The sequence below is a fragment of the Schistocerca americana genome, chromosome 4, assembly GCF_021461395.2.
Source record: "Schistocerca americana isolate TAMUIC-IGC-003095 chromosome 4, iqSchAmer2.1, whole genome shotgun sequence".
Taxonomy (NCBI): domain Eukaryota; kingdom Metazoa; phylum Arthropoda; class Insecta; order Orthoptera; family Acrididae; genus Schistocerca; species Schistocerca americana.
The window spans coordinates 182020923-182047343 of NC_060122.1; the positions used below are offsets into that span (position 1 = coordinate 182020923).

The following is a 26421-nucleotide window of genomic DNA, read 5'->3' on the forward strand; positions in this document are numbered from 1 at the left end:
CGTATTACTGTATCGAATACGCATTTAAGACCAGAAAAACGTTTGAAGTTGCGTTCCTTATGCTGTGTTGTTCACTAAAACCGAGTAACATTTACTATATAAAACAAATATCACGTGCACACGACATAAATAACGAACAAGAAGCAGTTGTAAACACTCGTCTGCTAATGTTTTGGGGGATCCAAGATGGCGGCAAGCCCCGCCCACTGGCTTCAAAACAACATGCAGCCCAAGTCTGTAGCGCCATCTCCCTTTATTCTACCTCCATGATTTGAACTGACCGCCTCAATGTCTTTGGTCGTGCCACAGAGCAGGTGAATCTGTGGTATACCTCCTGAACAACGAAACGGGAGGGGGGACAGTGGTTGTTGCCTTGTTTGAAAAACGGGGAAGATTGATGGCATGAATTGTGGTAAATGCATGTGTTGTAGAGATTGAGGTGATGTGTAACAGAAATTGTGAGCTGTAAGGCGTGTTGGAAGCCCTGTAAAATATTATTTTTTCGTTACACGTTGTTTTTGTGGCGAAGGCAGGTGTGTTTACAGCATAAGTAAGATTGTATAATTTAATATACAGTGTTTTAATATTGCCCCTCTCGTATCTAGAAGACATGGACGACTGGGACCCAATGTCTCATGACTTCACTGATGGCTCTTTCAATACATACATCGATGGACCGGGGGCGAGGATGGACCATAGCCAGCAACCGTGGGCAAGGTGAAAAAACTCAGTATTTAGATTTATGCCTTGTACAACGTGTGAAGAAAGTCCAGTTACTGTTACGGTCGCTTTTGAGCACTCCCGTTTGAGGTTGGCTAATAGTAAGAGATATTTTGACCACTTCGTAATTAGTTTGTTTCTTCACCTATTGTGTCAATGACAATAGAGAAAGATATGAGGGTCAGGGTTAACTTAAGTTATAAGTAGTACTTTTCACACTACATTTAGATGCTAGTTTACTACGACTGTGTTGTTGTGACCGCCTGATTTGTAGTATAGCCCAAGGTCTTGGTTAGGTTGGAAGTCGAGTTTGGTTGTTATGTAGCAAAACTATTGAATGCTTCATTTAATCCTTGGCTTTATATATGTAGATCTCTGTAGTTCATTTTGCACACTAGACCTATTAGCTGAATTTGTGGCATTTGAATGATGGAGGAAGAGATTAATATTCTAATTTCCAAAATATACTACTGAGAGAATTAAAAAGAATGTACTTAATCTGTTCATAGTTGTTTTACTGTTTCAGAAGTACCCGCAGTAAAGGACCGTTCAAGGTCTATGTTGGCAGTGTACCAGTGGGAATAAATAAGGTATTAATTTTTGTTGTTGACATGTGAACTTTTATTTGTTGTAGTCTCACAAGCGGTAGTTATAAGTCTTTTATTGGCAAGTGTCTCATTGCTGCTAAAATTGGCAACATATAAATACTTGAGGTTTTACAGTAAGAGCTGGAACCAGTCACCTTTTGTTATGATTCGATTCTTATAACAACATGACCTATTTCAAATTGCCTAGTGACTTGTTTTCAAATAATAAACATTTACATTAATTGATTGTAGCATTGTGGAGGCCATTTAAAGTCACTGGTATCCATAAGTTTAATTCAGTCAAATAATACTGTGGGAAACATAATTTTCTAGTCATGTCACAGCATTAACTAACTTGCCAGCAAGCAGGAACTGTTGCTTGTGGAATTTTGTGTAGTGTTGTGATGTGGCTGGAAAACATGAGTGAATTAGGATTAAACTCATGGATGCCATTAACTTTACATAATCTCTGTAATGCTACAGTCAACCAACAAAACTGTGTACCATGTTAAAATGAGTCACTAGATGATTTGAAACAGGTCCTAATATAATAAAAATTTTGAACCAGCATAAAAGACGACTGCTCGCAGTCCCTGTACCCATCAGGCAGTGTTCCACACTCATAATGTATATAATCTGTTCATCATAAGAATAAACCTCATCTGAACAAACACAAATGCAATGATTGGTCAGAAGCCGTAGCGCACATCCGCTGGTGTTATGTTCTAGGAAGTAGGTCCTACTTATGTATTAGTTACCTCATTACTAAGTTACGGTAAATGAAACTTAAAGGTTAATTTTAAATTAACAACTGCCTCAGTTGCTGTTGGAGAGAGTTGCTGACAGAGCCGCGAAATGTTGAAAATATTAAACTTCAAAGTATTCTAGTCACTGTCTCACCACTGTTGTCCTCAGATTGTTGCACTGTTAATGTGCGGTGTGAAAATGGCTGAGGCTGCTTCCTGCTCTGCGGTGAAACACGTGTGTAGAACACGGTTAAAAAGTTCAAAGAAGTGGGTTGTTTTTAATGTTTTCATAAATTTACAGAAAAAATTAGTGAGAAAATCGGGTTTGAAGTTTTTTGAAGGACTGTATTGGACACAGTTCAGATTCAAATACACATGGATGTATAGCGGAATTGGTAGCATGGTAGATTGATAATCTGGTGCAGTTCATGGCTCACTGCTTAAAGTCTCGCCTTGGTCATAGTCTTCTTGTTTCTAATTTCATAGGCACACAGAATTCCTGTTTTCATTTCAAATATAATTTCTTCATTATCGATATTTAATGAAAGATTGTTAATAATAGCTGCTTAAATTAAGAAAATGTTCTTGTTGTTGTAAGCTAGGCGGAGTGGCCGAGCGGTTCTAGGCGCTACAGTCTAGAACCACGCAACCGCTACCGTCGCAGGTTCGAATCCTGCCTCGGGCATGGATGTGTGTGTGATGTCCTTAGATTAGTTAGGCTTAAGTAGTTCAAAGTTCTAGAGGATTGATGATCTCAGCAGTAAAGGTCCCATAATGCTCAGAGCCATTTGAACCCTTCTTTGTTGTTGTTGTTGTTGTGGTTGTTGTGGTCTTCAGTCCTGAGACTGGTTTGATGCAGCTCTCCGTGCTACTCTATCCTGTGCAAGCTTCTTCATCTCCCAGAACCTACTGCAACCTACATCCTTCTGAATCTGTTTAGTGTTTTCATCCCTTGGTCTCCCTCTATGATTTTTACCTTCTGCACTGCCGGCCAGTGCTAAATTGGTGATCCCTTGATGCCTCGGGTCTAGTGTAGCAGGGGATACAACCCGTCGGCTTTGGACAATGACGTCACAAGTCGCCAGAGAGCAGTTTACCATTTTCGCTTTTGCTGTTATGTTTCAGTTTCGTTTTTTTACTGATTGCTTAATAAAGTGGATCTGTTTATTCTATCTCGTGAGATTTTTTTTAAAAAAAGCCAAAAAACACTTATCAGCTACTGAAGGGAGCTACAACACTAAGAAGAATCGCTTCTCGTTTGGCGATTTGTGACGTCATTGTCCAAAGCCGACGGGTTGTATCCCCAATGCCTCAGAATATGTCCTACCAATTGATCCCTTCTAGACAAGTTGTGCCACAAATTTCTCTTTTCCCCAATTCTATTCAGTACCTCCTCATTAGTTATGGGCTCTACCCATCTAATCTTCAGCATCCTTCCGTAGCACCACATTTCGAAAGCTTCTCTTCTCTTCTTGTCCAAACTATTTATCGTCCATGTTTCGCTTCCATACATGGCTACACTCCATACAAATACTTTCAGAATAGACCTCCTGAAATTTAAATCTATACTCGATGTCAACAAATTTCTCTTCTTCCGAAACGCTTTCCTTGCCATTGCCAGTCTACATTTTATATCCTCTCTACCTCGGCCATCATTAGTTATTTTGCTCCCCAAATAGCAAAACTCATTTACTACTTCAAGCATCTCATTTCCTAATCTAATACCCTCAGCATCACCCGATTTAATTTGACTACATTCCATTATCCTTGTTTTGCGGTTGTTGTTGTTGTTCATATCCTCGTTTCAAGACACTGTCCATTCCGTTCAATTTCTCTTCCAGGTCCTTTGCTGTCTCTGACAATGTCATCGGCGAATCTCAAAGTTTTTATTTCTTCTCCATGGATTTTAATTCCTACTTCGAATTTTTCTTTTGTTTCCTTTACTGCTTGCTCAATATACAGATTGAATAACATCAGGGTGAGGCTGTATCACTCCCTTCCCAACCACTGCTTCCCTTTCATGTCCCTCGACTCATATAATTGCCATCTGGTTTCTGTACAAATTGTAAATGGCCTTTCGCTCCCTGTATTTTACCCCTGCCACCTGCAGAATTCGAAAGAGTGTTCCAGTCAAGGTTGTTAAAAGCTTTCTCTAAGTCTACAATTGCTAGAAACATAGGTTTGCCTTTTTTTAATCTATTGTCTAAGATAAGTTGTAGGGTCAGTATTGCCTCACGTGTTCCAACATTTCTACGGAATCCAAACTGATCTTCCCCGAGGTCAGCTTTACCAATTTTTCCAACAATTTCGTTTTTAGAACAAAAGTGAAAAACCATATACTCTTTCTTTGGACTATGTCCATTATTTTATACAACAGATGTAGTTCCTCTTGAACCAGTGTGATTTCGTATAAACATGAAAAACAATAATTTTCAAATGGCTCTGAGCACTATGGGATTTAACATTGGAGGTCATCAGTCCCCTAGAACTTAGAACTGCTTAAACCTAACTAACCTAAGGACATCACTCAGATCCATGCCTGAGGCAGGATTCGATCCTGCGACCTTAGCAGTCACGCGGTTCCGGACTGAAGCTCCTAGAACCGCTCGGCCACTGCGGTCGGCAAACAATCATTTTCACAGCATCGAGCATATCAAACAAATACTGCATTTTTACATTTGCCACTGTACCATTATTATATGAATCCAATTGAACTGATCTGGAGCCAAGTTAAGGGATTTGTCGAGAGAAGTAACAAGACTGTTAACCTGCCAGACATTAGAACTAATACATGTAGTTTTTTCACTTGTCACTGCCTAATGCTGGTGGAATATAGAATGACATGTCATAAAAGTAGAGGATAAAATGTGGCACTTGGGTGGCTTCCTGGATTCTGTTGTTGATCGACTCATTATTGATGCAGCAGATGACAGTTCTAGAACTGAAATGTATTTTTTGGATTCAGATAAGGAATGAGCTAAGAGATTACCAGGCAACTTACTGTAATTAATACCTTCTGTGGTGTCAGTATTCACTAATATGGGGAAATGCCTGCATTATACTTTTGCATCCTACATAGCGCACTCAGAAAAATTACACAGTGTTTAAGTAGGGAATTTTCATCACTCTTGTTTGCAGTGAGACTACAAAGTGAGGTGGGAACAAGAGCATTTTATGCTTTTCGTCTGGCAACCCAAAAAGCGTGCAGTAGTGGTGTTTTGATGAATATTATTTCATTTGTTTTAAAAGTGACATGATATTCGAAGCTGTATTGTTGCTCTGCTCATCTTTTTTACGCCTGAACTCCCCAACTGCTCACATCATTGCAGGTTAGTGTGCCCAGCTGGCTGGCCAGTGCCGTCAAAGTTAAATGCGCTGGTAAAGCTGTTGGCCTGTATTATCACTGACTGTGTGCATGCAACACAGCATAAAATATATCCTTATGATTGTAGTTGACTGTACTGGACACAGCTTGGCTATCGCTCCACGTGAAACGAAATCCAATGAGATTCAAGCAAATGCTGAAGAATACGTGATGTAATGTTTACATCAGGTTTATTCTTATGATAAACTTATTATAGTAGTTCCAGATATTGTTCCTGTTAAATGGAAGAAAGTGATATGTTTAAGTTGTGCTTGAAGCAGGATTGATTGTGACAGAAGATTATTTTGCTAGATATGTCAAAAATATACTTCCACTGCTGTTTTGGCAAGACTGTATATAAAACTTACTCCATTTGAATATGTAGAGAAGTCCATGTACAAATGTAGTTCATTTTTTCAGGAGGGGCTAACAAATATTTTCTCCAATTACGGAGATGTACAGAGTGTGTACATTCATGAACCACTCCCTGGTCAGCATGTGACGTGGGCGTTTATAGTTTTCCCTAAACACAGGTATGTTTCACATCTCTGTAGTTCCTTAACATGTGTTACATCTACATAGTATGCACCAGGCCAAAATATGTCTTATAGCTTTGCCTTGTAAATGTGGTGATCTATTGGTTGAGAATATATATTTAGCCGTGGTTTTTATAGGAACTAATTTCTTTTGTTGATTTAATTTTTTACAATTAATTTGAATTCGAAGAACACATTGTTGTTGGCAGTGCAAAGAATACAACCTTGATTAGCGTAACATTGTGACTGTTTAGAAACTAAATTTCATGCCGTGTTCTCTAGCCAAGCTGAAAGAGCCATCAGAGAACTGAACAATAAAAAACCATTGAATTTTAAAGTGCAGTTTGCACTGTCGGATGGTGAAAAGCAACGAATCCGTTCAGCAACGGAAAAGGCTGCTATTTGGGGAACGGTATCTGAATCTTTGGCAGAATCCGATGATTTTGCACTGGAATTGCCATGTAGAAGGTATGTATTTTAAATTAATTTGACGACTCTTTTTCATCCAAATATTTCCCAGGAATTTAGAAGTGTTTCCAAAGTTGAAATTATGAATTTCTCTGAACCAATTTTTATTGCATGAGAGCAAGTTTTACTTAAATGAATCACTTATTAATGATCATGCGAAGTTCAGCTAGGTGTGAAAATTACAAATTTGGAAGGCTTATAAAACTTCATTTACACTGAGAAAACCTAAGACTAGATATACAGTCTGCGTTATTTTATCATTTGGGCATTTTAAAATTTGTCTAAAAGTAAGTACAGAAGAATATGCATATCACAGCAGTGTTAATTTTGTGATCAGGTATAGAAACTTGAGGCATTGGTAACACTTTTATATACTGGTAAATGAGTTACCTGTAATTCTTTAATATTGTCAGCTGGTCAATAAAGAAAGTGCTATTGTAAGGCTTTGATATTGTAAATAAAATTTGTCAAGTCAAAACTGCTATTATAAAGCAGCCAGACTTCAACATGATAGATAAAATTTCTGCAATTTGTACTTCGAAGTGGATACAAAACATGTTACATTATTTCTTTCTTAGTGACTGATTTTAGGTTATAAGTACGACAGAGCAGTAGATGGGCCATAAAATGAATTCCATAGCTATTTCTGAAGCCAGAGCAGTCTTTTCCAGGCATTCCAGACAAGTAGCCACGCTGTGGTTTTTCTGTGATGTCTCACTTTCATTTATTAGAAGGTTATGAGAGATATTTTTAAAACTTTAAATTTATGTGGTCTGCCTTCTCAAATTCATTCTTGTATTCTGAGAAGAAAAGATCCCACATTTCTGGTTAGGAAAATTATTATTACAAGAATTAAAGGCTAAACTTCACAAAGGATCACCTGTGCGCTATGCTAATTTGAGGTAAATAACAAATGTGGTATCGAGTAGATGTCTGTAATGCGTCTCAATCTTAGTTGGAGCCACCCAGTTGAATAGTATGTTTGTCATATGCAACTGTTAACAAGTTTCCTTTCTATGCTGTTAGCATATAAATAACTCACATTGTGTGGATGACCCTTCCTCATGGCCTACTTTTGTCACTTGCATGCGTTTGTGGTAATGAAGCAGAAAATGAAACCAGGTCAGTCCACCCAAAGTGAGTAATTCATATCAGTCTGTCACTATTATCAAGATTAACATTTCAGACAAAATTGTTAACAACATACCATGAAAGTTCTACAGTCCTACGTGTATCATGTATCAGTAGGAAAATAGCCAGAGTGTGTGTGTGTGTGTGTGTGTGTGTGTGTGTGTGTGTGTGTGTGTGTGTGTTGTATCATCCCATCACTGCATCAAATATTTCTTTTCTCTCACAAATTCATTCATAACCATTTTGATATAAAAAGTGTAAATGTGCGGCAATAACAGAAATATCAAAGCTGGCAGAAATAGAAGTGGAGATGTTGAATCGCAGACAGTACTACAAAAAGACTGCTAAACAACTGAGCTTTTGGCCAAAAGCTTTCTTCTAGAACACACACAGTGTCTCTTGCCTCTGAGGCCAGACTTTGAGCCTTAACAGGCAGACTGTTGTCACGTGTGTGCGAGTTGTACTTGCATCAGTGCGTGCGTGCGTGCTCGCGCCCCCACACTCTTCAGTCTGTTCATTGTGCCTGTCTGCATCTCAACATCCCCACTATATAGTGAGCAGTAATCTATCTTTTTCATTATATTTTAGATTTTTTTATTTTAAACTCTGTGATATGTGATAGACCGGAAAATGTGGCATCTGTTTTTGGCAGAGTGCATATTTATTTTTTTGTTTCATTTTTAAATGATTAGATACACAAATTTAAAGGGTTGTCATTCTACATATGTGAAGACAAAGCCTTGGTGCTTTGAAATTGACTTTTACTGGAATGGTTGCTGCAGAAACTTCAACAGTTTTTTCCAATATGACACTTATTTTCTTCTTTTAGCTGTTTTATACTTTAAACAAATGATTGTTCTGCTAAGAAGCAGCAACATTTTATCGCTGTTGAACTGATTTAAAAAGTTTCTCAACATTTTCTTTTCCAGCCCAATTCAATAATTACAAAATATACAGAATATTAATTTTGTCCTTTTGTGGGCCATTCATAGCCATGTGACCCATACTTCCCAGTGCTACAGATAGAACTGTCAAGGTACTTGGAGTAGACTTAGAACTGAAAATAACTCTACTCTCTTGTTTTCTTTTCCATTCTTCAGTGTATTATCCTTGTCAGCAACGTGGATGCATGAGATGTTAGGCTGGTTGTGCAATAATTCTCGCATTTATCTAATATTAATATTATAGGAATTGTGGGAATGATACTTTTCTGAAAGTGCGAGAACACCACACCAACTTGTAAAGTCATTTGATTGCAAGTACCCATGATGATGATAGAAATACTGAAGGTCATTTGACTGCAAGCCTCCCAAGGTTCTGTCAAACACTGACTACAATACTGTCTCTACATCTACATATATACCCATCAAGCCAGCTTAAGTTGTGTGCCAGAGGGTACTCTGTACCACTAGTAGTCACTTTCTTTCCTGTTCCATGTGCAAGGAGAACCAGGGAAAAGTGACTGTGTCTCCTTATGAGCCCTAATTTCTCACATCTGTTTGGTCCTTACATGAAATGTGTGCTGGTGGCAGTAGAATTGTTCTGCAATCAGCTACAAATGCTGCTTCTCTAAATTTTCTCAGTGGTATTCATCAAAAAGAATGTTCCCTACTGTTAGGGGTTCCCAAAATTTGAGTTCCCGATTCATCCGTATTATTTGTGTGTTGTTTGAACTAGCTGGTAATAAATCAAGCAGCTTACCTGTGAGTTGTTTGGTCTTATTTTAATCCAACCTGGTGTGGATCCCAAACACTCGAACAGTACCGTATTTACTCGAATCTAAGCAGCACTCTATTCTAAGCCACACCTGAAATTTGAGACTCGAAATTCAAGGGGAGAGAAAAGTTTTAGGCCGCACCTCCAAATCGAAACAAAGTTGGTCCATTGTAATACGAGACACAATTTAGGTCGAATGAATGACGATACAGCTACAGTAATTTGGTTTGAGTCGTAAGGTTAGCAGTTAAGCTTAACCAGGTAGCCATTGCTATGTGTCAGGCGCTCCATCTGTATTTATATGGGTACCCTTCCTTTTCCACGTGCTTCGTCTGGTTTGAATTGATTGTTTAATTTTCTTTGGTCTGATACATGCCGTTCTCTTTGTTATAGGTGTTTACGTCACTCTAAGCTGAAAATGCATTATTGTACTGTGTCATCCATTGTTTGTCGCATTCTGATAATGTGTGTCTACGACCTGTTGCTGCTCGCGGCATGGCTTGCTTTTGTTCGCGCTACCGCCACTTACAATATAAAAAGAGAGGAATTGTCTCATAAGTGAAACAATGGCAAGAGACTGCTATTTGTGGTTACTTACACTGCTGCTTTCTTTGATAATGATCAACAAGAACCAAATAATAGACTGTGTATGATACAAGATGTTCTGAACGAGAGTTTAGCAAAAAATTTTCTCCGTTTGAAAATCTTTGCAGACGCCTCTTTAGTACATTACGTTCTGCACAGAAATTAGTCATCTTAGATTTAAAAATCTAGTCAATTGCCATGCTTCGTTTCTGACTGTATCACTATTACGCATAAGAATATTACGAATATAAACATAACATGATACGTATATTCTTCCATGTTTGCTGTTGTCACTCTAGTTTCGTAGTTTATTAGGCAGACAGAATTTAACTGAGATAGCAGCAAACACGAAAGAATACATGGCAAAATGTTTATATTTGTATTATTCTTGTGGTGAAGAGAATACTGCATGTGATTCACAATTCATAAAAGTTCCTATTAGCAACCATCTCTTCTCACAGGTAGGAAAAAATTCAGAACGTAGAGTTGGCCATATTGCCAGTCGGATTTTCGTAGTACATTGAAACGCTGCAACATTCGAAGATGAACAATAAGGAATTTGTATTTACTTCGATGGATAATGTATGAAAATGCAGTGGTCGAAACTCAGAGCGGAGGAAAAAAAGCTCGTCTTCCACCTTTTTTTTTATTTATTTACTGACGCAGAGGTTTTGGCGCCAGTATTTATCTTTGTGCCTGCATAGCATGCCTGTGTAGCGCTATATATATTAGACAGCAGAAGTTAGTTGTGGCGGCACCTACCAACATTTTTCAGAACTTTTGCTTACTTTGTACTCGATTCTAAGCCGCAGGCGGTTTTTTGGATTACAAAAACCGGAAAAAAAGTGCGGCTTAGATTCAAGTAAATACGGTACTCAAAAATAGGTGTCACTGGTGTCGTATATGCAGTCTCCTTTGCAGATAAATCACACTGCTAAAATCCTTCAAATAAACTGAATTTGGCCATTCACCTTCCTTACTAGAATCCTTAAATGCTCATTCCATTTCGTATTACTTTGCAATGTTATGTCCTAATATTTAATCAGCATGTGTGTGTTGATCAGCACACTACTAATGCTTTATTCGAAAGTTACGAGATTGTTTTTCCACTCGTATGCATTACCTTGAAATTTTTTTCATACCCACTAGAAATTGTCTGTCATCTTTTATCCTCCTATTTCACTTGATGACGACAGCTTCCCCTTGACAACGACACCTTCCCAAACACCACAGCATCATCAGCAAACAACTACAGACTGCTGTTGACCCAGTCCACCAGACCAAATGTGTATATAGAAAATAAGTGGGCCTATCACGCTTTTCCTAGGGCACTTCTGATGAGACCCTTGTCTATGATGAACACTCCCCATTGAGGACAATGCACTAGATTCCTTTATTTGAAGTCTTTGAGTCACCAATGTAAGTGGGAATGTATTATGTATGCTTGTACTTTCGTCTGCTTTGGGGCACTATCTCAAATGCTTTTCAGAAATCTAGAAATATGGAATCTGCCGCTTGCCCTTCACACATTGTTCGCAGGATGTCATGTAAAAAAAGGGCAAGCATAGTTTGGCACAAGCGATGCTTTCTAAAATTGTGCTGATTTGTTGACAGAAGCTATTCTGTCTCAAGGAAATTTGCCCCCAGAGGCTCAGCATTTGGTTGCAGGCTATGGGCTTGCCGACTCCAGGTTCCTGAGCTTGGGGCTGGGCACCATCAGTCCTCTGTTACCGTAAGCACCAGACTTCACTGTGTGGTGCAGCGGTGAAATGTTGTGTGTTTTGGAGAACGGGGGGGCCTTGGCTTCACCACCTGGACTGTGGGGAGGTACACCTCTATAAAAAGCCCATCAACCTCAAGTTGTGCTATGTGCTGATGAGGTGAATGGCTGTTGAAATAAAAGTCTGTAGCCAGCAACCTTTGGGGCACCTTTGAGGTCGTCTCCCCTTTCTATATGCAAAAGGGATTGAAGGTATTGTTGGGTCCCTAAAGTGTCAAACGACTTCCTAATGGAACACTTCTAGTTGAAACTGCTAATTCAGACCAAGTATTAAAGCTTCTAGGATGTAAGGCCTTGGGTAACTACCCAGTTGAGACTGAACTTCATAACACTCTTAATTTCAGCAAGGGAGTGGTTCCCTGCTTATATAGTGGAGGTGGACATGGCGGAGTTACGTGAGGAATGGAAAATATCAGTGTCACATAAGTGCAGAGCTAACTAAGGAGAGTCAACGGCAAATTGTAAAAATCTGCAACTCCAGAATTACCTGAACATATCCTTGCAGGCTATATACTTCTTAAGGTTTACTTGTTCCTCATCCAGTGCAACGCTTCATAAGTCAAAGATTTGGCCAAACTTTATGGGAGGATTACGTGTGGCCATTGCGGAGGCTCAGCTTATGAATCGGGCAATTCTTGTACACATCCTCCGAAACGTATAAACTGTTCTGGGGATAACCCAGTGTGTAGCAGAAAGTGTGAGGTTCGTGAGGAAAGGAAAATTCAGGAGTAGGAAGTCAAGAGATGCATAACCTATGGTGAAGCTAAAAAAAAGCTTTGAAAGCTGTGTAACCTCCGATTTTTGCTGTTTCTTTTGCATCGGCCCTTAAGATACCAATCACCCAGTGTGATGCTTCCACATTAACTCAGATCACAGATTAAAGTAAGAGCACATGCACTTGTTGGTGTACCTGAGGGGGAAACACTACACTTGAAACAGAAGTCATTCAGAAGCTATCGGCAATGGGCTTACCACCAAAGCAACATACCACTGCCCACCATCAGAAGCCTACTAAGCCATCCCGTTAATCCAAGCAATGAACTCCTACCATTAGTAAATAAAAATGTCCTTTGAAAAGTAGTTCCAAGTCGAAGAAAGTGGTAGTTAAACCTTCAGATTGGCAAGCTCTCTCCCTCTATGATGGGGACTATGTTCTTGAGGATATGGACTTCAAAATTGGTGGAACTGGAGAGCCGGGAACTGGCTAACGTTCCCCCTGACCTCTCCTGTAAATCACCGTCTCTGAGAGAGAAAGAAAAGAACAACCATCACTAAACAATGGCTCCCACAGGGACTTCTGTGTGTTGCAGTGGAATTTAAATGGGTTATCACTCACATTTGGAAGAATTAGCTGCTGGTGCAGGAGAAACTATTCAGAGCGACTTGTCCATTCTGTGAATATCGGCCTTCTGAATGTGGGTCAGATACCACACTCTTCCACAGCTACAGGGTTTTTTCAGCCATTGACTTTTGTTTTTGTTCCCCAGCTATTGCAGACTGAGTTCAGTGGGAAGTGGCTACAGATTAACGTTCTAGTAACCACTTCACAGTGTTGATCCCTGTGCCACCTAGGACGGTGCCTTGCCAGGAGACCACAAAGGTGGAGGATACAAAGGGCAAATTGGTTGCAGTACAGTAGAGGGGCTGTTTTTGAACAAAAGAATTGTGGACAGGAGACAGTGGCTCACATCTCTTGTGAGATCCCACAGGCTGCCACAGAGTTCATCCCCTGGTCTAGTAACCACCTCAGACGACGGACTATATAATGATGGAATGATGACTGTAGTCTGGCATTCAGGGCCAGATGAACAGCTGTGCAGAACTTCAAACACCATCCAAATACAGAAAACCATGGCTTCAGATCTGCGAGAGCACATGCAAGGTGAAAAAAGAACGGAAAAGGGCTTCCTGGAAGGAATTAAAGACATCCATTAATTGTACCACTTCCACTGTGAAAGTTTTGGACTCAATAAGGCGGATTTCAGGCAAGGGCAGTACACGTCCCCTTATGGCCTTGGCAAATAATGGGGTCTTGGTGGACACACCAGAAGACAAGGCTCAGATTTTGGCTGAACACTTTTTAACTGTCATTACTTCATCCAGACAGGCTCCTGCTTTTCAGGTGTTCTGTAGGACAGCAAATACGAGGAAGCTCAATTTCTTATCGCATAATGAGGAAGTCTACAATGTTTCATTCTTCATCTGGGAATTGGAATCAGCTTTGTATGCAGCCAGAGACACTGCTTCAGGACCGGTTGAGATCCGTTAATGCTTAGTCATCTGTGTCCTGAAGTGAAAGGACAGCTCCTCTCTTGTTTCATTCAGATCTGATTTGCTGGACAGTACCCCATGACTTGCAAGGAGGCAATATTAATTCAATTCTGGAAACCAGGCAAGGACCCTAGTGCCTCTAACAGTTACCAGAGCGTAGCCCTTACCAGTTGTATGGGTAAGGCTCTTGAACGTATGGTCAACCACTGCCTCGTCTGGCTGCTCGAATCCTGATGTCACCTGAGCCACTCCCAGTGCAGTTTCAGGTGTTACCGTTCTACCCTTGAAAACTTAATCCTAATGGAGACGGCAATACAGGAGTCCTCCTTATGCTGAAACCATTTGGTTTGTGTGTTTTTGACATTGAAAAAGCAAATGTTTTTGACATTGAAAAAGCAAATGTCACTACTTCGAGGTACACCCTTTGCCAACTTCATGAAGGGGGACTATGTGCACCCCTGCCACTTCTTATCCAGTCCTTTCTTGAGGACCAGCCTTGTCTGACTGCTATTTTCAAGAAATAGGGTCCCCCAAGGCAGTGTCTTCGGTGCCACATTGTTTGCCATTGTTACCAATGGTAATTCCTGTGCAGTTACGAGCCCTGTCAGATGCAATCTTCTCTTTGTTTGTAATCTTCTTCTCTTCCTCTGATCTTATGATGGGGCAGCTACAGCTGGCCATTAAGAGGCTGCAGAGTTGGGCCAGAACAACTGGTTTTCGGTTCTCACCAGAGAAAACTCTGTCAATTTTAACTATGCTCGTCAAAGTTTTAACCAACCAGTGCCGACAATGGGGGACAATATTTTCTGTTTTCAAAAAACTGTGTGGTTTTTGGGTTTATTATTTGACTCAAAATTAACTCGGCTCCCACATCTATGAACAAAGGATTTCCAGTCATTGAATATTTTGAAATGCCATAGTGAAAAGACGAGGAACTGACAGGTCCCACTTCTTGCAGTTTTATAGGGCGTTCGTTCGATAACGTTTAGACTATGGCAGCATGGTCTATGGATCTGCCCGTACTTCCTACCTCATGATGTTAGACGTTGTCCACCATGAGGGTATTATGATATCAACTGAAGCCTTTCGGGGCAGCCCTGTATGGAGTCTGCGTGCAGAGGCTGCTGAACCACCACTCTGGCTTGATAGGCACTGAAAATCTCAGTATCACCTCAGTCATTGGCATTTAGTGCTGTGGTCCAACTGACCTTTGAATGGCTGTTCAGAAATTGGGCCCATGTGACCCAGCCTTGTGAGATACGCACTACAGAATGTCTCAAGGATCTGGATCTGTCAGACCTCCAAATACACAGCCAGGGATGGAACGCCTTGCCACCTTGGTGTCTTCAGAGGCCCACAGTGATTATAAGCTTGACATGGTACAAGAAAACTTTACTCCGTATGTTTTTACAACTTTTTTTCCATTTTAAATATGTACTGTTTTATTATTGTTTGTACAGATGGATCCCACCAAGAGAATGTCCTCAGTTGTTCTCTGTTTCCCTGATACAGTTTTTAAAGTGTGTTTTCTGCAGCATTTGGCTGTGGAATTAAATGATATTCTGATGGCACTGGAGAGAATTCAGACATCACTGTAGAGGGTTTCTTGTCTGTTCAGACAAGAAACCCTGTACAGTGTTTTTTGTTTTGTGGTGTGCACAATCTCACATTTCTAAATAGTTAAACGCAATCTTTGCATCACGTTGAAGTCTTGTCTTATCTGGCTGAATATTTAACCTTTTCTATATCATTACAAGTAACTGCTTTAAATGGGGTTACTACTAATATTATCTATCTGATCATTAATATAGGACATAAACAGCTTTGAGTCCCAACACACTTCCCTAGGGGACACCTGAAGTTAGAAACAACATTTGTCAATAATTCTTCTTTGAGGATGTCATGCCGTCTCTTTCCAATTTTTAGTTTCTGTCTCCTACATGAGTGTCTGGGCACTAACTTCAGTGTTATTGACAGCTTTTATTTATGACAAAATATTTTATTGGTTTTGTGAGAGCTCTTTCAATAAGATGTTGCATTTTTGACAATTAGACAGGTTTCATTTTAGCCATTTTCTACCTTTATTCAAATGCTTGGTTTTACTCCCATTATACAGTTGTTGCTGACACTGAAGTGTTATTACTCAGTGGATGAAGTCATGCAGGACAAACTTGGAAATTTGAGCTGGATACAGTGTGTTACATATTCCAAGAAATATCGTAATGGTGTTGTTATTTATTGTAGTGCTATTATTTATTAATGTAAGAATCATTTTAACTGTGTTCTAGATTTTTGACCTGACCCCTGTACGCAAATCAAATGGATTGCAAATGTACGTCATGAGATGAATGAAATGCAATTCACAATTTCTTGGAGGTTTCTTTGTAGAGACTTTATACCATGGTGGGTCCTTCTTGTCATGAACTTTTATATTAGATGCAAACGTATCCAGCACTTGGTCAACTACTCTTCTAAACTTCAGCCACAGTTCCTGGGTATGCTCCTGCCCACAGCTGTGTGTTCAAAGGCTTCTTATTGAGGTACGACACAATTGCCTCTTTATGTGGAACATGTAAATCTTTCCTTCTCGTCCAATATGGTGAGTCTGCCTTGACCTGCAGTTCTGGGTCACCTTCGCAAAATCTACCCCTTCTCCTATACCTTTCCAGTCCTTTTGTTTCACCCTTCTGTCTTCCCCTTCAGCCCTTCTGCCTGAAGGAGCCGCTGGCTCCAAAAGCTTGCCAATCCCAACAGTCTTCTATGTGTGTGTTCTGCCACCACTTGGTGAGTAGACTTTTTATTTATCTAACTCAATAATTTTATCAGTAATTGTTTTCATTGTTATATTTCCAATTATTTCCGTTGATCTTTGTGCCCTGTTAATCATTGTAGCTATAATGCATAATGGTCACTAATACCAATTTATGTGGACATTCTGGAAAGAGCTATGTGCATTTGTTGTCATTAAATCCAATATATTTCTGCCATGAAAGGGCTTCAGAAGTATCTGTTCTATGTAGTTTCCACAGTATTTAGTATTGTATTGTTATGCACGCCACATACAGAAGTGTAGTTACCACTATTTATTGTACTATTACTAAAGACTCCTCCAGTGGTGAAATTATGGTATTAGTGAACTTAGCTTTTTTTTTGTAAAGGTTTTGGTTACTTGTGGAGAAGAATGTGATGGTCGGTAGAAGGATCCAGTTTTATGCCCAACCTTGATGTGAAATCGTGCCCAAACAATCTCACATTGAACTTTAATTTCTGTCTCTGTCTTTCAGTTCCGCATCTAGTTAGACAGATGCATCATATTTATTTCCCATTAGTTTAGCCTTTTGACATACAGTTTGATTCAAATTTCACTGCTAATAATTTTTGGTTTCAACAAGCTTTATGTACATGGTATTATCTGAGCTTCAATGCACTTTGCTGCTAATGCTTTGGCACTTGAGCACCAAGACTTTAATAATCTTGTGCATCTTTTCTTTGTATCATAAAGTAATACATCACAGTCTCATAAAGTTATCATCATCTGGACCCAGTTGTCAACCCATTGTGGAAGTCTAGGAGGTGCAGCCTAATTTGCCAGAGAATCTTCAAAGTCTCCAGTACAAGCCTTCGACTTAATGCAGAACCAGAGGACCACCATCAGTTATGGGGTCAGTGCTGCAAGTATTAATTTTTGTTGAAATTTTGTGGACGAAGTTTGAGCTCGTAGCCCAGATGACAGGCATCATGCGTTTCATTGCATGCCACAATCTGCAGTCGGTTGCACTATGTTCCCGCAGTAGCGGCCTACAACTATGAACTAAATGCATAAACAGATCCTCCTCATCCCTTGGTGCCATTTCTGCAATGGGTGCTATTACTTGCTATTTGTTCGAACTGCCAATATTCAATAGAACCTTTCACTTCTGCATTTGCTTCCCCATGACATGTCAGCAGGTCTCCCAACAGTCAAAGTGTATCTCAGTGGCTCAGTTTCAGTGAAAGATAATGCCTCAAACTTCTTGTTTAGGGATGGATATACACCCTCGCTCCTCCCTGATTTCGCCTCTTACGTATGCCTCTCACAGTTAAGTGGATGAGTGGTGATATGTCGTCTACTTCTGGTAGAGAAGACAGTATCTGCAGGATAGGAAATTCCTTGAGGTACCTTTGATGTCTGCTCGTTAGCCCTCCCAACACATCCATTCACAGCAGCTTCCATTGTGCGATATGCGGGGAAGACTTGCAGTTGGGTATTGGCGACATCCAGCTCGTCCTGTACTTGATAACAGCATTCACAGTGGAGCATCATTGTGGCTGATGCATTGTTTTATGAAACAGTAAGCAAATAACTTTCATCTACACTTGCTGATCCTCTCTTAATGTCTGAAATTGGTAAGCCACAGAGGTTGCAAATTCAACAGAGCCTTGTTATGACTAGAGACAAACTAGTGATAAAGCTTTCTGATTCCTTGAAGCTGTCTGGAACATTTTGCCAAGGCTATGCTCACACACACACTCAAAAAGTCAAGATATTTTTGATACATGCAGACAATATACACTCCCATTGAAAAGGACAACTAAAGTATGACAGTATGATAGTTATACTATATTGCAAACCCATATTTCCTACAAAATACATTATCCCTGACACATGTAACGTTAATTCATGTCTTGATTTTTATAGCTCATGTTCATTTTCTTCCAAAATTGTTTCATCTGCCTACAAAAGGATATTAACTTATTTATTTCTATTAATCCGTATACCCATATTTACTCCCTGTTTCCAGTTTTTAATAAAATCATTTATGCATACATTAAACTAGGTGACAATGTGCAGCTTTGTTTGTATCATTTATTGGTTGTGATTTCTTCAGTTTTGTAATTACCAACATCGGTTATTTTTGTGGTCATGTATAAGCTCTTTATAACTTCAGTAAGATGTCTAGGATATCCATCTTCAATCACTATCTGCCATAGTTTCTTTCTGTTCACACTGTTAATAGCCTTTTAAAAGTCAATAAAAACTGTATGTCTCTCCAAGTTTAATTCTTGTCGTTTCTCTAAAATTCTTTTTGTGGTAAATACGTTATGACTGCATGAATGGCCTTCCTGGAATTCACGTTGTTGTTCTGATAGGAGAGTCTCTGTTACGATTTTTAAACAATTGATTATTTTTGAAAATGTTTTGAAGGCTGAGCGTAGGAGGCTAATTCTTCTTAAAACTTGGCCTAAAAGAAAATTGCAAAAATAATCAATAATAGTAGAACTGATGCTATAGCATGAAATAAATTTTTGCTGCAATCAACACTATAAGTACACAGTACCACAACACAACTACAAATTTTGGCAAATAAAGTTTAAATTGTATGTAAATTCTTAGCGTATGGGATATTGGAGTGAATTTGAGATGTGTGATGTAACTTGGAAATGTAGTAAATTATTAAGCTCAAATTTTTTTAATCAGTGACCTCTGATACCACAATAGGTTTCAATTACCTTCCTTGCCCCACAGAACTGTATGGTTACAAGTATCCAGAATGTCTTCAGAATGGTGGTAATCTAGTGCACATTCTAAATTGCATGTTATGACCTACAATATTTCCAATATGTCTGAAGACCAAAATACTCTTGTGTCATTACCAGGAAAGTACAACAGCCAACCTATATGCTATTCGATGTTTTTTTATTTTGCCAGCAATTAAAAGAATTACTTTGAAACAGATTATAAAATAAATAAAATGTAACAATACGAGAGAAGGAAAGTCGCTACTCACCATATAGCGGAGATGCTGAGTCGCGATACGCACAATAAAAAGATTCACACAATCATAGCTTTGGGCCATTAAGGGCTTTGTCAGCAGTAGATATGCACACACACGCACACACTCAAGCAAGCGCAAGCGCAACTTGCGCACGTCTGTAGTCTCAGAGAGCTGAAACTACACTGCGAGCAGCAGCACCAGCACATGATGGGAGTGGCGACTGGGTGGGGGTAAGGAGGAGGCTGGGGCGAGGAGGGGGAGGGATAGTATGGTGGGACTGGAAGACAGTGAAGTGTTGCAGTTTAGATGGAGGGCAGGAGAGATGGTGCGGAGGGGGGTGGGGTAGGTAGGGGAAAGGAGAGAAATAAAAATAAATTAAAAGACTGGATGTGGAAGTGAAATGATGGCTGTGTAGTGCTGGAATGGGAACAGGGAGGGGGTTGGATGGGTGAGGACAGTGATAAACAAAGGTTGATGCCATGAGGGTTAAGGGAACGCAGGATGTATTGCAGGGAAAGCTCCCACCTGCGCAATTCAGAAAAGCTGGTGTTGGTGGGAAGGATCCATATGGCACAGGCTGTGAAGCAGTCATTGAGATGAGGGGTATCATGTTTGGCAGCGTGTACAGCTACAGGGTGGTCCACTTGGTTTTTTTGGCCACAGCTTGTTGGTGGCTGTTCGTGCGGACAGACAGCTTGTTGGTTGTCATGCCTACATAGAATGCAGCACAGTGGTTGCAGCTTAGCTTGTAAATCACATGACTGGTTTCACAGGTAGCCCTGCCTTTGATGGGGTAGGTGATGTTAGTGACCGGACTGGAGTAGGTGGTGGTAGAAGAATGTATGGGACAGGTCTTGCATTTAGGTCTATTACAGGGGTATGAGCCATGAGGTAAGGGATTGGGAGCAGGAGTTCTGTAAGGACGGACGAGTATATTGTGTAGGTTTGGTGTACTGTGGAATACAACGGTAAGAGGGGTGGGAAGGATAGTGGGTCGGACATTTCTCATTTCAGGGCACGACGAGAAGTAATGGAAACCCTGGAGGATAATGTAATTCAGTTGCTCCAGTCCCGGATGGTACTGAGTTACGAGGGTAATGCTCCTTTGTGGCCGGACTGTGGCATTTTGGGAGGTGGTAGGAGACTGGAAAGATCGGCACGGGAGAGTTGTTATTGTACTAGGATGGGAGGATAATTATGGTCAGTGAAGGCTTCAGTGAGACCCGCAGTATATTTAGAGAGGGACTGCTCATCACTGCAGATGGGACGACCACGGGGGGCTAGGCTGAACGGAAGGGACTTCTTGGTATGAAACGGGTGGCAGCTGTCGAAGTGGAGGTATTGCTGGTGTTTAGTATGTTTGATATGGACTGAGGTACTGATGTAGCCATCTCTGATGTGGCGGTCAACATCTATGAAGGTGGCTTGTTGAGTTGAGTAGGACCAGGTGAAGCAAATGGGGGAGAAGTTGTTGAGGTTCTGGAGGAATGTGAATAAGGTGTCCTCACCTCCAATCCGGATAGGAAAGATGTTATCAGTGAATGTGGACCTGGGTTTAGGATTCTGGGTTTGTAAGAAGGATTCCTCTAGATGGCCCATGAATAGGTTAGCATAGAATGGTGCCATGCGGGTGCCAATAGCTATACTGTGGATTTGTTTTTACATAGTTTTTCGGACGCAATTCTACTTTCTTACTTATTTTTTCGCATTTTGCTCCTCCTATCTGCGTCAATACAGAAAAGTTTCCTTATCCCTAGCCAGATCCCAGTCCCACATACTGTTCCTGCATTGTTGCTTGTCTCATGAAATCCCCCCTAATGGCCTTACCATCAAATTACCCATCTCTGGTTGCCACCCCTCCTTCCACAGTGACCTCCACCTGTTCAGATTCCGCCAAATCTTAGCCCTCACCAACATAGTCCTTACCAACATAGTCCTGCAAAACCATATCAACTAAGCCCAATCCTCCTTGCAGTACCTTCTCTCCATCTGCTAAATTCTCCTGCTATGTAATCCTAAATTCCTGGAACCCATAACACACATTGACACTCTTGCCCTGCAGGAACTTGAGTAACATGCACAACACCACCTCAAAAAGCTCTCCATCCTGCTCACTTCCTACTCCTGCCTCGGAGTACCACTGTCCACCACTTCTACAACCACCTCCAAACCTCCCCCACGCCCCCTCATAGCTGACCAACCCTGTCTCGCACACCTACTTCACTTACCCCACCCTCCAAAACTCCCTCCCACTGCCACACAGAACTCAAAACCTAACAGACCTGCAACTCAGTCATGTACATTTCTTCCAGAAGCCTTAGTCCCACAGAAATATCAGTCCTTTCCCAAGGCCTCACCTTTTGCCCCACTCCCAAATTCAACCATGCAGGACTAGGTCAAGACCTTCTCTCCTTCTCCCAGTCCATACAGTGGAAACACTTTTGCACCACCAACCCGACCAATAAGACTCAACCACAGACCAATATTGAACCTTGGCTAACTCAGTTCACTCCTCCATCCAACCTTGATCCACCCCCGCTACCTCCAGACCACCCCCTGTTAGCCTTCCAGAATTTCTTATCCTTGAACCTTGCCCCACCATCATTCCCCAAATCCCTCAACATGCATACTAACCTTATATCCGCAGAAAGAACCGCAATCGACAATCTAAAAACTGATCCCGACCTTATAATCCTACCTGCAGACAAAGGCTCCACCACCGTAGTTTTGAACTGCAAGGATTACAAGGCAGAAGGACTTCATTCCCATTCCACCAATCCAGCAGGATCTCCAATCACTACTCAAATCCTTAGGCCCATCCCAGAACCTCTCCTCTACCACTCCCCGCACTCCCACATTCTACATGCTTCCTAAAGTCCATAAACCCAACCACCCAGGATGCCCCATTGTGGCCGGTTACTGTGCCCCCACTGAGAAAATCTCTGCTCTTGTAGACCAACACCTATTACCCAGAACCTATCCTCCTATATAAAAGATACCAACCATTTCCTCGACCGACTCTCCACAGTTGCATTCCCTTTACCACATAGTACCCTGCTAGTCACTATTGATGCCACCTTCCTGTACACTAACATTCCTAATGCCCATGGCCTTACTGCTATCGAACACTACCTTTGACGCCCTAGTCGCCATGACCAACTATGTACTCACCCACAATTACTTCTCCTTTGAAGGCATTACCTACAAACAAATCCGTGGTAAGGCTATGGGCACCTGTGTGGCACCATCCTGTGCTAACCTATTCATGGGCCATCTAGAGGAATCCTTCCTACAAACCCAGAATCCTAAACCCCTCACCTGGTTCACATTCATTGATGACATCTTTGCTACCTGGATTGAAGGTGAGGACACCTTATTCACATTCCTCCAGAACCTCAACAACTTCTCCCCCATTTGCTTCACCTGGTCCTACTCAACTCAACAAGCCACCTTCCTAGATGTTGACCTCCACCTCAGAGATGGCTACATCAGTACCTCTGTCCATATCAAACATACTAACCACCAGCAATACCTCCACTTCGACAGCTGCCACCTGTTTCATACCAAGAAGTCCCTACCATACAGCCTAACCACCTGTGGTCACTTACATGGTTTTTCTGTATGACACAAAAACATTTGAATAACGCAAACTGAATAAAGGTGTAAACTTGCGCTACAATCGGCCAAAAGGCGAAACACACTAAATATGGTTTGACAGAGGTGTGAAGACGATTATAACAAACACAGAACTGCGCATGCGCTGTAGAGACAGTTTGGAAATGGTTGTGATTGGTAATGATATCTTTATTTGTACGAACCTAGTTATTCGTATCAGCCACCACGCATAGTAGAGATACAGCACAAATTGTTCCGACTTTTACATGTTTACAGTTTTTAATCTGCTGAGTAGAGCAACCTGGTGTCAAGAAACATAAGCACATGATGTTTGTAAACACTACTTGATGGCCAACGTCATGCCAGCATCGTTTTATGTCAGCTTTTTTTTTTTTTCCACAAACATTTTTTCATAAAGGGTGAATCATGGGAAAATTATAAATATGTTGATGCAAAATCAGGTGTGAATTAACATTGTGGTCATAGGAAATTTGATGGGAGTGATAAAAATGCTGGAAACGGTGAGAAAATGTTAATTTCAGGAATGTAAAAGCGGGGTTATACTGTATATGGTGACGGGAGTGATAAAAATGCTGTAAACGGTGAGAAAATGTTAATTTCAGGAATGTAAAAGCGGGGTTATATGGTAACACAGTGGATTTGGAGTGTGGTTTAATCTTCTCATGACTCTGATTCATTATGTATAATCTGCTTTCATACCTGAATAGTAATGTTGGTGCAAAAACTGCCAGAAGTTATTTGTTTTAACCCTGATGGTTCCATTGTGTGTGTTTTTTTGTTTCCACTACAGATTTATTGTTACATATGAATTGATTTTGCTGTTAAACTTGAACTTACTGTCAGCCACTTTTTATTTGTGTACTATCCATTACTTTGATTTCATGTATGTGATACAATAACTTCTAGTTAGATTAGTATCAAAACAATAAGTGAAATTCAGAGCACTGATATTCGTTGAAAGTATTGGCATTAATTTGAAATTTGCATGTAATTGGCAACACTGAGTGAATAATTTATTCATGAATATTCTGCTGCACGTTAGTTCAAACGGTTGTCGTTGTTGCGTGAGGGAATGCTGTCAGCTCAAAAATGGTATCTGGTTAGATCCTGTTGTACACAGACATTTCTGTTGGATTCAAATGAGGAGATATCGTTTACCAGCAAATGGGGCCATCACACACAATACACAAATCTTCTATTTTCTCATTTAAATTATGTTGCACAGCAGCGTCATGATGCAGCAGCAAGACGTCCATTTGGACGTGGCATTCCATAACTAGCTTGCATAGATACATTTAGCAGAAATGGAAAGAAAATCGTTTAGGAAAACATTGAATTGAAAGATAGTCAATCAGGAGCCACTCGAAAGCCAATCAAAATTCCAGCCGAAACAATAATACCCTGTTTGATTTTCAGTTTCTCTTTGCGTATTTACATCTACTTGAATACTATGCAGGTCGTAATTAAGTGCCTGGCAGAGGGTTCATAGAACCACCTTCACAATAATATAGGATTATTCCAATCTTGAACAGTGTGTGGGGAAATGAACACTTGCACCTTTCTGTGCAAGTTCTGATTTCCCTTATTTTATTATGATGATTGTTTCTCCCTATGTAGGTTGGCATCAACAAAATATTTTCGTATTCTGAGGAGAAAGATTGATTGAAATTTCATGAGAAGATTCAGCCGTAGTGAAAAACACCATTTTTTTGAATGATATACATCCCAAATCCTGTATCAGTTTGGTGACACTCTCCACCTTATTTTGTGATGATACAAAGCCTGTTGGTCTTCTTTGAACTTTGCCGATGTGCTCCGTTAATCCTGTCTGGTAAGAATCCCAGACTGCGTAGCAGTACTCCAAAACAAGACAGACAGACAGACTGACTGATTCTGTCTTTAGTAGATCTGTTAAATATTCTGAGTGTTCTGCCAATAAAATGCAGTCTTTGGTTTGTCACCTGACAATATTTTCTGTGTGTTCTTTCCAATTTAAATTGTTCTTAATTGTAATTCCTAGGTACTTAGTTGAATTTACAGCCTTTAGATTTGATTGATTTGTTGTCCAACTGAAGTTTAACGGATTCTTTTTAGCAGTCATGTGGGTGACATCACACTTCACATTATTTGGGGTCAATTGCCAATTTTCATATTAGATATATCTTCCAAATCGTTTTGGGATTTTTGATTGATCTCCTGATGACTTTACTAGACTATAAACGACAGAATCAACTGCAAACAACCCAAGACAGCTGCTCAGATTGTCTCCTAAATTCTTTATATAGATAAAGAACAGCAGAGGGGCTATAACACTACTTTGAGGAATGCCAGAAATAACTTCAGTTTTACCCTACAACTTTCCGTCAATTAGTATGAACTGTGACCTCTGACAATCACAAATCCGGTCACATAACTGAGATGATATTCCATAATGCAATTTGACTATAAGCCACTTCTGTGGTACAGCATCAAAAGTCTTCTAGAAATCTAGAAATATGGAATCAATTCAAAGTCTCTTGTTAGTAGCACCCAACACTTTGTGTGAGTAGAGAGCGAGTTTTGTTTCACAAGAACAATGTTTTCTAAATCTGTGTTGACTGTGTGTCAGTAGATAGTTCTCTTAGAGGTATTTCATTATGTTCGAAGATCATACATATTCCAAAATCCTGCTGCGTATCGAAGTTAATGATACGGGCTTGTAATTTAGTGGATTACTCCTACTACCTTTCTTAAATATTACTGTGACGTGTGCAACTTTCCAGTATTTGGGTACAGATCTTTCATCAAGCAAATGATTGTATAAGATTGTTAAGTATGGAGCTATTGCATCACCATACTCTGAAGGGAACCTAATTGTTATAGTGTCTGGAACGGAAGACTTGCTTTCATTAACTGAATTAAGTTGCTTCACTAATCCGAGGACATCTGCTTCCAAGTTACTGATGTTGGCAACTGTTCTTGGTTCAAATTCTGGAATGTTTTCTTCTTCTTTGCTGAAGGAATTTCGGAGGGCTGTGTTTAGCAACTCTGCTTCGGCAGCACTGTTATTGATAGTATTTCCATTGCTACCATGCAGAGAAGTGCATCGATTGTGTCTTGCACTAGCATGCGAGTGTATACCTGTC

At 40.3% G+C, this 26421-nt stretch overlaps 1 protein-coding gene across 4 annotated transcripts in view; it reads left to right on the forward strand.

Moving 5' to 3' along the window:
• Positions 1–325: 325 nt before the first annotated feature.
• Positions 326–26421, forward strand: part of LOC124612253 — a 215210-nt gene continuing 189114 nt past the window's right edge. The window contains exons 1-5 of one of the 4 annotated variants that reach the window (XM_047140333.1): positions 326–412; positions 609–717; positions 1247–1310; positions 5838–5950; positions 6236–6421. In XM_047140333.1, the coding sequence (XP_046996289.1) occupies positions 403–412; positions 609–717; positions 1247–1310; positions 5838–5950; positions 6236–6421 (482 nt within the window). In that variant the 5' untranslated portion in view covers positions 326–402. Of the gene's footprint in view, positions 534–605; positions 718–1246; positions 1311–5837; positions 5951–6235; positions 6422–26421 lie in introns of all 4 variants that reach the window. The other 3 variants (XM_047140334.1, XM_047140335.1, XM_047140332.1) reach the window with 3 other exon arrangements.